Below are 12,032 nucleotides of genomic sequence, written 5' to 3' on the forward strand. Positions count from 1 at the left end.
ATCGGTTACATGAAGCCTATTTAAGTGTGAGTCTGTGAGTGGGTGTTTGTGTATGTATGTGTGTGTGTGTGTGTGTGTGTGTGTGTCTATGTGTGGTTTTGCACTTTTTGCTTCATGTATGTCTGTTTGCGTATATTATGTATATTCTGTAAGTTACTGTAACCAAATGAAAAATTGCCTTCATGGACAATAAAGATATTATTATTATTATTATTATTATTATTATTTATATTATTATATTATATTATTATTAATTATTATTATTATTATTATTATTATTATAAAATGGAGTAGGATCAGAAAGGAAAACGAACAGACATTGAAGAGTTAGAGATGTTATTAACATTTTGATTTCATTTTTTTATGATTAAGTCATTTATCTTTATTTATCTTTGCTTTCATATTATTGCTTTAGAATATATTCATTGTCCTTATAGCTTTTATCTCTTTTGTTTTAACAGAAAGCTGTTGGCAGCTTTGGACTGTCAGGTCTTGATAGACTCTTGTGTTTCATGATTGTCAAAGTTTTACAAGGATTTCAGATTTCTCTACAACGTTCCGTACTGAAAGACAAAGTGTGGTCTGATTACTTCCTTCAATTTTCTCGTGTTCTTAATCCTCTCCAAAGTATTGTAGGTAAGGAAAGGCCATTCAGAATAATCCTTCACAGCCATGAGGTATATGGATCTTGATTTTATCCTGGTTTTTGTAGTGTAAAATGGACAACGGTGATTGTTTGCTTCCCTTTGGATAAGACACATGTGAAACTCAAAGTAATTGGCACCAAATCTGATAGACTCAGCTATCCAACCACTGCTGACTGGGGTTAAAGAAAAATTGGCTTGAACTCACTAAAGATCGATACTGGTCTGAAAGACAGTATCAAGTCTTTATTGATTCTAGAAAAATACAATCAATAGTGATCTATGAAGGATCAGTGTCCACAGAATGTTTTTCGAGATACTTTTGAGTTTAAAAAGAATAAAGGGAATTGTTTACAATTTCAAAATGGGAATCATAGAATTAAATTTTAATGTCATCAATTCAGAAGGTGTCAACATTGGACTTTCTGCAACTTTTAAAATAAATAATATAGATAAGATACATGGTTCAAGTCTTCATCAATAAATCGTTTCAAATGTTCGATTTTCTATTATAGCCTAATTACAAAACGTTAAATGACTTTTTTATTGAATGAGTTTTAAAAAGCCAACAAAATGATCTGGAATTATTTTATTCTACTTAAATGCTCTTGTGCTTTGTACAAAATTGTTGACCACCCTTGACCGAGCTTTCAGAAAATTTTAGATTTTTAAAATAAATTTTTGTCTATCTTTTCTTTGATATATTTCTAATTCATATCACACTGATATTTAACTCTTTCCCAGCTCAAGCCCCAAAAGTATATAGCCAGGCAATCTCTAAGACAGCCAAGGTATGGCCACAATTCATGGATGTCATTCTTAAGGTAAGACATAGATTATGCTCACTGAGTTTAGTTCAGTTAATTTTTTAAAATTAGAAAATGAACTGTAACGGATACAATAAGCTCGAATCAACTCTTTAAAAAAGTAACACCATTTTTAAAAAAAAGACAAAAACATAAGCTTTTGTACAGAACAATATCCACTAATTGTGCTCAAAGCGCTTTACAAGGGGTTATAAACCAACAGCATCACTTAACATGTAGGGGGCAACAGGAGCATTCATTTAGGGCCTTATCACAGTTTTGTTTGTTTTTTCAATCAGCTATTTCTTTTTCTCATTTTGGTCCGTCTGTATGGAACACCATTCCTCAGAGCATCCGGGAATCCAAATCATTGTCTGTGTTCAAGAAATCCTTGAAAACATTCTTTTTTTATGTCATGTACTTTCTATAATGTTTTGTGTTGATGTAAAGCTCCAAGAGCCTCATGGTTGAGGATAATGTGCACTCTATAAGAGTCTGTTATTATTATTATTATTATTATTATTATTATTATTATTATTATTATTATTATTATTATTATTATTATTATTATTATTATTATTATTATTATTATTGTTGTTGTTATTATTATTACCAGGCATGTATTCAATTTAAACCTAGGTGCAGTGAGAGAATATGAGTCAAGAGCCTTTTCCAAGCACTCAACTTTGGGCCATCACAGAGGTACTTGAATCAGAGACCTACTGGACCAAAGATGAGTGTCATACCACAAAATAATAAAGCTGCAGTAAATAACCTATATCAATCTAATTCAGGTTGGCCAAATGCAGTTGTTGCGAAGACAGATTGCTTACGAGTTGAATACATCATGCAAGTTTGACTCCAAATTCCTTGCAAGTTCATTGCAAACACTCAACAGGTTGGTTTATTAATATTTACATCAATTGTCTCATTTTTAAATGATTATTTTTTTCTTATGAATGATGATGATGATGATGATGATGATGATTGATGATGATGATGATGATGATGATAATACTAATTATGATTTGATTGTAATGATTATGATATGATAATAATAATAATAATAATAATAATAATAATAATAATAATAATAATAATAATAATAATAATAATAATAATAATAATAAATAATAATAATAATAATAATAATAATAATAATAATAATAATAATAATAATAATAATAAAGATAAAACTGATAATGATGTAAGACAATCAAGTCACCAAGATGTTTCAGTGCAATTCATGAAGGTACTTGAAAACAAGTATTTCAACCTTGTACAGAACTCTCTGCTAATGCAATTGTTTGAGGAGTGGAAGGGCCTCATCCAGTCTATTCACCGGAAACACAATCCATTATCTTATCGTTGCTAATTGTTTACAAATATAAACTCATGAAAACTTCAAATTTATTAATATTATTATTATTTTGTTTGTTTGTTGTACTTTGGTTTTTAGTTTGGTTTTTCAATCTGGAATTCTCTCTCGGTCTTTACCAGAAGCGCTCATACTATTGGGTGCTTCAAGTCTAGACTGAAGACAGAATATTTTATATTCACTTTCCCTTAATGTTTCAAAATTTAATATTTAGTTTTCTTAAAATTCCCATGTCACCCATGCCTTGTAATGAGCAACTGAACATGTTAGGTCGATAAATTTTATTTATTTATTATTATTATTATTATTATTATTATTATTATTATTTATGTTGAAATCCTCTTCAACCGAAAGCACAGCATCATATTACTGATAAAATATATGTTCTTTATATATATATATATATATATATATATATATATATATATATATATATATATTTTATATATATATATATATATATTATATATATACTAGTAAAAAGCCCGCAATTTCGCGAGGAAAGAACTATTTTCATTCGATATTGCCAGAATCATTTTCTTGATTAGCTTGATTACGATTAGATGCACATTTTAATCGATGGGCTTGTCGTCGCTGCCATGCTTTATTCGACATGATTTTAGTTTATCAGTCAGTAGATATCAATATCAATAAGTCGCAAGTCTTTACCATGCTTTACTTGGGAGTGCTTTGCACTACCTTCAATACTTCACAAATTAAAATGGCGGCCGAGAATCAAAACAATGGTCAAATTAGGAAATTTTAAACTTTCACAAATCTATCAAGGTTTGTTCTAGTTTTTAAAACGCTTTTATATGACGACAAATTGAATAAATAAACGCCTGACAAAAGATCAACGGTGAAAATACAAATTGAATGAATACTGGGGATGTAGGAGCTTTCGGAATGTCTCCCCTTTACTTAACTTATGTGAGGTCAAATGAAAATCTGAAGCAGACGCGAAAAATATCAAGTCCCCGAATCTGTCTACTTTTGGTTTGTTCGGGCTAGAAGCTAGACAGAACCAATTGACAGTTTGCCGAAACGTTTAACTAAATATTTCCCAGGGCAATAATTATCACATCGATGGCATAAAAACGACAGTAATATCAGCAGTAATATTAGTTGATGTTGTTAATCGGTGAAACTTGTTTAAAATTTCTGTAAATCCGAATACCGTCATGTGATCAAGTGAATTATATCACTATGAATGCCACGATTTGCTGAAAAATGCCAATCTGACAGTTCCTAGCAAACACACCCCCCTCCCTTGCTCAGGAATTTCTCTACTTGATGGACACCCCCCTCCCCCCTTTTTTTTTTCTTCCACGCAACCACATTCCAAAACACACACACACACATGTATACACCACACACACACACACACATAAACATACACGCAATGAGAACACACTACTACATAACAACACTGATCACCGCTAAATCAACACAACGGAAGTAAGGACTCTACTGGACAGATAGAGTTGAGGGTGTGGCCATGAGAGTTTAGTGTCTTCGGCAATTATTTTATGATATCTGTTTGACTTAATGAACTTTCAAACTGACTTAAATTATAAAAGGAAATCAAGTTATCTGTTTATCTATCTGTAAAAAATACATTTCTATTTTTCAAATCTTTCAGTAGAGTTGTGCGCCGTATCAATTTTTTTATTGACTCAAATAAGCACAATGTTCTCCACAAGGCTATATTTTTTTAAGAAAGGATATATATATATAGGCTCAGCACCTAGATCATTCTTTCAAAATAGCTCTAGGTCTTTAATGTTTCAGTGCCATCTCATGATGATGATCGTCTCTTCTATTGTGAACATTGTTATTCTCAATCATATTTATTTAGTGCCCTGCTGGCCGACATAGAAGAACACTACAAGGACCCCAGTAAGCCTTACCCCAAGGAAGAAAATCCTCTCATGTATGAACTCACTGGTTATTTGGAGTCGGCTGGATTCCATAACCCTCTCAGAAAAGTAAGCAATTTATTAAATACTGTTATATTTTAGTTATTTAGTCATGTGAAAGGAATTGAAGTAACCAAATGGAAAAAAAAAAAGAAACAGGAAGAAAGATGCATTGAGGAGGGATGGGAGAGCAAAGGAAGCATTTATAAATAATAAGTATTGTTTATAATGCCAGTTTTGGGTAAGTGTTCACTTCACTTTCTACCAGCTCGGTTTCTTTCCATGTCTTTGACATCTGAGTGACAGTTTATAGATAGTGATTTTGACACCTTTTATTATTTGAGATATCCTTAGTCCCGAGCTGTTATATATGGAAATCAAAAACTCTATCACTGAAATACAAATTCAGAATATACAACAGTAACTTAAAAGCAGTCCTTCTGTATGGCTCAGAAACACAGAGAGTGACCAATACTCTTTGTAAAAAACTTCAAACCTTCACAAACACATGTCTTCGAAACATACTCGGTATCAGATGAAAATCAGTAATAAAGACTTGTGGTTAGATCTGGACAAGAGGAAATTAGAAAACAAATCTCAACAAAAAAATGGAAATGGATTAGTCACACTTTCAAAACCAACAACATACATCACGAGACGAGCTGTGGACTAGAACCCTCAGGGGAAGGGAAGGTTGGGAGGAAAACATGGAGAAGGTCTTGTGAGGAAGAGTTGAAGTTGGCTGGAATGTCCTGGGGAGAGATGAAGAAGAAGACACCGAACAGAATACGGTGGAGATGTACTATTGAAGCCCTATGTTGCACAAGGAATGTAAAGGATTAAATGAACTGTTGTAAGCTCTGCTTTACATAAATTGATTGCAGACATTCTCCACAGCCAAACTCCCTTACTGAAGTTAGAAAACAGAAATGCGAATTTGAAGGATCCAGAGATTGAGAACCAATGGCTCACTCACAGTTTAGAAGAAAAATAATTGTTTGATAAATAGCTAATAGCTTAACAGTCTGAGGTGGCCCCTATAGCTCAGTTGGTGGAGCACTTGCTTCACAAGCAAAAGGACTGCGATTTCGGATAAAATCTATATTTTTTTCTAACTCCCTGTTCTCCAAGCTGTTATTGTGTTGCTGGGTCTGTTAGGTCTGACAAAGAGTATTTTGCCATTGACTAGCGTCTTATCCAAAGGGCAACAAGCAATTGCTATTATCCATTTAACGCTATAGAAACCGCTATAAACTCTGGCTCCATGGGCTTAAAGCTCAAAAGGACTACTTAACACTTCTGAATGTTAAGGAGTTACCTGTTCATCTGACATTCAATCTAATGTGCTTTACTGAAAACAAAAATTAGTGTAAATTCTTTTAATCAAATATTGCATTAATAATCAGTTCCACACATGACTTTTATAAACTTTACAATTCTATGTAGCAAAGTTTTTAGTGAAAATACCCAATTAAAAACCCTTTTGTTCTTGTTCTATTTACCATTTTTATGCTTCAGTTAAAAGTATAGCATTTTTTTTTTCAAAGCATAGGATAAGCAATTTATTAGATTATAAACTATTTCCTTGTGACTATAAAACATTAATAAAAAACCCTTTCATGTGATGCTGTTGATTGTTTTCCTTTTTGAATATTGTGTAATATGTGTGAATCGCTCACATTCTAATGAGCTGATCATATGATATTTGCAAGATACGGCCCATAACATTTGTTGTGAAAAGTATCGATTCTGCTTTCAAAACTTGATGAATGGACATAATGACCTAGTCTCAAATGTGCACACAAAATTGGTGATTTGAAGAACTGTTTAAAACTCAGGAAAGTGTTCATTGTATTTTGCTCTCAACAAGGATGCATGGATATTTACTGAAATTTAACTGGTGAATACATTTAGGTTGATTTCTTTGCTATTGCCAATTTTGACTGAAAATCCATTTCCCTAATTATGTTTTAAAAAAAGATGTAATAATAAAAACAATGAAAATCCTTTATAACTTTAACAGCTAGGTATTCATTTTCATTAGATATTAAATATGGATTCTGGTTAGGTCTTTCACTATAAGCATCATGTTCATCATCATCGCCATCATTATCATAATCATCATCATCATCGTCGTCGTCATCTTTATTGGTGTAATTATGATGATAATTATAATTATTACTGTTACTATTATTATTATTACTATTATTATTATTATTATTATTATTATTATTATTATTATTATTATTATTATTATTATTATTATATTATTATTATTTCTGATTACTCTTAAAAGATTTAAAAAAAAAAAGATAAATAAACAAATAAAAAATAAACAAATTAATTTTTAAGATGTGTTTTCATGTAATGAGTGTTTTTATAAATCGTCAACTGTTTTCTGTTCTTCTAGATCTACATCACGACTCCGAGATTGCCGCACTTTCCATTGTGTTTGTTCTTGATGACAGTTTCGAACTTGAGTAAACTCACGTATAGTAAATCAATAGGTAAAAAAATCTGTATTTTAAAAGATATCTTTGTATTCAATTGAATTGGATGTATGTTGTATTGGTTGTCTATCAATTTCAAAGCTTATCTTTTACTTGGGTCTATTTTTTAAACTTTGCGAAAAATTGGAGCTACCTATAAAAATACATTGAAACCCGCTTATAACAATATGATTGGGACTGGTGGTTTTATGTTATATCTAAACGCCGTTTGTTTTGTGTTGTTCATTCATGAGTCAGATTTCCTCCCTTTATCTTTATCTCCATTTTGTTGACTCATTTAGGCACCTCTAGTTATTAGTTTTACTACACAAATGTAAAACCATGATGAGAACAATTCTTTTCAATTGTGCGAATTTATATTGCCAATGTTGCTGCTTTATATTGCTACGTCGACTGTAAGATGCCTTGAATTCATGAAAAAGCAATGGTAGAAACTCATACCCAATCTTCCGAGTGAGACAAGAATTTTAAGAAACGATTTATTTAATTAGATGAAATAGAAAAGGACTGACATTGGCAATTTATCATGCTTTTATTTCTGACTAAGTTAAATTGAAACCCAGCTGGAACACCCTGCTCTATATGGTGAAGAATTTAATAGTTATGTAACAGTTTTTTTCATTAATGGATTATTTTAAAACTGATTCTTCAAGGAATGAAAATTTAAAAAGAAATCTTTACCAACAAGTTTAATGTACAGTAGTTACCATCAATTTTATTACCAGTCCATGGTTCATAGTATTTATAAAATATTTGACATAATATAAAATTGCATTTCATAGATTCCCTGATGTGCAAAAAGACAACAGACCCAATGGATGCCCCTCCCTGTGTGGTGGGTGTATACACTCTTCTTAAACAGTCCCACAACGACAACACGAACATTTTTCTTGCATTCCTGGGACAATATGTCAGGTCTCTCGTGGAGTCAATGGGAAAGTGAGTTGCTTCTCCTTCTATATATTGCAAATTGCACTTTACTTAATACTTTAATGGAACGGTACGAAATTCAGGGATGGGATTTTGCTGATTTTTTTTTAGGTGGGCCTTTAGGAATAACCAACTCTTGCATTTCTTTGATAACATAATCATGGCAAGGTATTAAGGAACAGTGTATGGGCCATGAACACCTTGAGGATTTTTTTACAAAGTCCCCAACCCTGAAAATTTATTAAGTGAGGTGAAACAGGTGTTCTCACCACACTCACAGTCGCGATTATCCTCTATGCACAGATTGTGACTTAATGACAAATCAAGAAGAAAGTGTAGCAGCAATGTGCTTTTGTTTTGTTTTGTTTTTTTCCTCATTACCCTCATGCCTCAAGTTCCAGGGTGGATCCAGTCTAGTCCTGCATTTAGTCTAGAGTGTGCTTGGGTGAGGTTTGTATTGGTATATCTTTGTCAATGATAAAAAGATATAATTGCAGTGTATGACTTTGACGATTTGGTTCTGTCTCAGAATGCGGTAGAACAAATATATAGCCCGAAACATCAACATAAAGAAAAGACTAAAAGAATGATAGAAGATAGAGGGTTATCCTTGGATAGATTACCCTCTAGATCAGGCCGGTGCACTGAGATTAGCCCCGATGAGAAAAGGGAGAAGGGTAGAAGAAGGTCCTACTTCACATAATGACCATGATAGAGAAATTATAATAATAAAGGAAAGGAAATCAAGATTAACAATTATGATACATTTATTACAGAAACTAAGTTACATCTACAACACAAATAGAAATGACATAACTCTACTTATCCATCCACTCTGCTCGTCTCTCTCCTTCCATCCATGAATCAAGAACACCACGGCACATATAAATAATAAAATAAAATAAAACACAACCACTGTAACGCTCTATTGTGTCCAGTACTGAAAACTCAAGAAACCCTCTCTCTCTTCCTCCTCGTGCATTGCTTTATATAGCAATGTTTTGATCCCCCTGATTGGGTGGTCGAGGAGTTCAGATAAACTAGCAACCTTGGGAGAGTTTGGTCAACTCCTGACTCATTCAGGTTATGTTCTAGCAACTAGTGCCAGAGCATAACCATGTCTTGGTGTTCACATTGACATTGGAATGTGTTTGTGTATTCAGTTTGTCAAGGCATAAAGATGATTTAATTTTACAGAGTTATGTTCTGAAATAAAGTGATGTGGCCTTTCTGTTAAGTTCTTGTTCTTGATTTTTATTTAAAGGTTTAATGGGTTTTTATCCAGCTAGTGGATACATTTTTTAATTTATTAATTTTGTAATTATTGTTTTTCTCTCTCTCTTTGTTTGTTTAATGAATACTTTGATTTTATTCGCCCTATTGTTTCTTTGAATATTATATAGTTGGGAATATTTTATGGCTTTACTTCAGTCATGTGATTACGTTGATTAATTTATTTATTAAATGTCGTTATCATTTGATTTCTTCATGTCTGAATTTTCGCTTTGCTTTTATGACTAAACGTTTTTCTCACGAAATAGAGTTTTTTGTATCAAATCAATCTCTTTTAGTGCCTAGTAACTTATTTCGTATATTATGTTATTTTCTCAATGTTAGGTACATTGCCCATGCTAAAAACTGGTCTATCAAGAAGCCAAAACTTATTTAGCAGTGAAGTAGATGGACAGTTATATATAGGATCAATGCTTTTCACTTTTCCAGCTGAATTCAATCAGTTATTCTCTACAATTGAAGAGAAGTATTTATAGACCTGGCATACAAGTTGACACATTTTCAGAATATCAATGGCAATGAAACAGTCTAAGCCACCTGTAAATTTAAGACCTGCTGACTTCCACTAATGAACAAAATTATTCGGAAGTTTGCAATTCAAAAAGTCTGTGATGGTGGTGACTTTGTAACTTATGGTGATGATCGTGGTAATGAAGCTCTGGGCATGAACGTGGACTAGCGCTTAGTCTTTGACTTTAGTCAAGGACTTGAAAAAATAAGATTTTATGTGAGCTGACCAAGCAAGTCTCAGACTAAAATCACGGCACGTTCGAACTAAGTTTGGCCAACTTTTAGTCATTTGCTGAGGCCGGACTTCAAGCTTAGTCTGAGACTAGTTAGTAGGATACATCACAGCATCGACAAAATAGCACTATTTTTAGATTGAGAGAACTTCGGTTCAGAAGGAAAATACTTTGGTTACGAATGACAGAGGCAAAAAGTGTCCTGTTGCTATTGATCCTGGCTTTAAAAAAAGTAAGATAAGTTTGGATCGTCGAAAGTACACATTTTTGTGAGTAAAAGCAAAAAAAAACAACTCTGAATCTAATCGGCATGCGAGTTGCGAGTGAACAGAGACTTGAAGTGGAAGGGTTTGCTTCAATGAACAACCAAAAAACAAAACAAAAAACGATTAGAAAGTATAGTGGACACAAGAATTATTCTGCTGGCATTGTAACTGACGGAAATAATGTGATTCATCAGAACACACTATCTGTTTTTTGCGGGTTTTTTTTGGTTCAGTTTGATTGAGTTTCAATTAAACTTTCATTAGCCTAAATATAGAATTGACAGTTGACTTTGGACATCATTGTAGACTGATCAGTCGTCAGTCAATATCACGTGATTTGATTCATCAATACAAAAGTAAGTTCAAATATGAAACAGAACTAAATGTTATCTAATCCCGATGTGTTGCTAATTTCCTCTTTAGAAATCTTTTGCGTTGAAAATATGAAGGCTGGTATCTTACTTGCCATCGTGTACTGGAGAGCTTGATGTTACAAGCACTAAATAGCTGAATTAGTCACTGTCCTTACAAACCCACTTCTAGGCAAGAGCCTAGCTAGTCAGAGAATAGAAAACGTTTATAGATTCGATTTTTTTTGTCACTTGTTCCGCTTAGTAAATAATGAAATCTAGTCAACTTACATAAAATTGGGCCCTGATTGTGGTAGTTGATGTTGTGGTGATAGTAGTTAGTAGTAGTGCTAGTAATTGTGGTAACAGTGATGATGCTGTTAATTTTGTTGTTGTGATGTTGGTGATTGAAATGGTGATGATGATGATGCTGTACGTTTGGTAGATGGCAGTAGTTACAAAGCTGCTGTATTAGTGGTGCTGAAAGTGATAGTAAGAATAATGTGGTTGGGACAATAATGATCATAATTTAATGGCAGTGGTGGTGGTGTCAGTGATGATAAAGTTGATGACAGTGGTGACGCTATAGTGGTGCTGGTATTTAAAATGATTTTCTAGAGTGGTGGTGGCAGAGATGATAGTTATGATTATGCTAGTCGTGGCAATGATTGATGCAATGGTAATGGTAGGTATAATGCTATGGTAGTGATCTTGATGGTGGTGATGGAACTTATGATATTGTGCAAATGATGGTGGTAGCGATGCTGATAGTAATGATTATTTCAATTAATGTGGATCGACGTGCGCTTATTTTCAGGTCTGATAACCCAATTCCTTATGGGCTCATTGTTGTAATGGAAATCTCAAAAAATGATGCAAAATATTGTCCATTATACAACAATGTTAAACTAGGCCAATAAGTGGGTTCAGAAGTCAGACCTCCGTATTTGTACATATTGATGTGGATGCTTTGTTAACCTACAATGTAGCACAGATCCCTTTTGCAATGGTATTCTAGTATTCCACTTTTTAATACAATAAGTCAAATGCTTGGCAGGTCTGTATCACTGTGTCCATAGACACACTTTAGTTGTATAATATCTATTGAATTACCACCTTGAGTGGTGATAAGCGAATTAAAAATTTGGAATACAACATTTGCATACAACGTTGTTTGAGCACAGAAATATTGA

General features: G+C 32.9%; 1 protein-coding gene across 2 annotated transcripts in view; it reads left to right on the plus strand.

Annotated features, from left to right (window-relative positions):
* LOC144978662 (WASH complex subunit 5-like) overlaps positions 1-12,032 on the plus strand; it is a 64,448-nt gene that overhangs the window by 44,148 nt on the left and 8,268 nt on the right. For both annotated transcript variants that reach the window (XM_078925001.1, XM_078924991.1), the window contains 6 exons: positions 462-636; positions 1,389-1,468; positions 2,245-2,348; positions 4,687-4,816; positions 7,158-7,254; positions 8,040-8,196. In XM_078925001.1, coding sequence (XP_078781127.1) covers positions 462-636; positions 1,389-1,468; positions 2,245-2,348; positions 4,687-4,816; positions 7,158-7,254; positions 8,040-8,196 — 743 coding nt within the window. The remainder of the gene's footprint in view (positions 1-461; positions 637-1,388; positions 1,469-2,244; positions 2,349-4,686; positions 4,817-7,157; positions 7,255-8,039; positions 8,197-12,032) is intronic.

Source organism: Berghia stephanieae, chromosome 1 (assembly GCF_034508935.2).
Source record: "Berghia stephanieae isolate SIO BIC M18660-M18661 chromosome 1, UCSD_Bste_1.3, whole genome shotgun sequence".
NCBI lineage: Eukaryota > Metazoa > Mollusca > Gastropoda > Nudibranchia > Aeolidiidae > Berghia > Berghia stephanieae.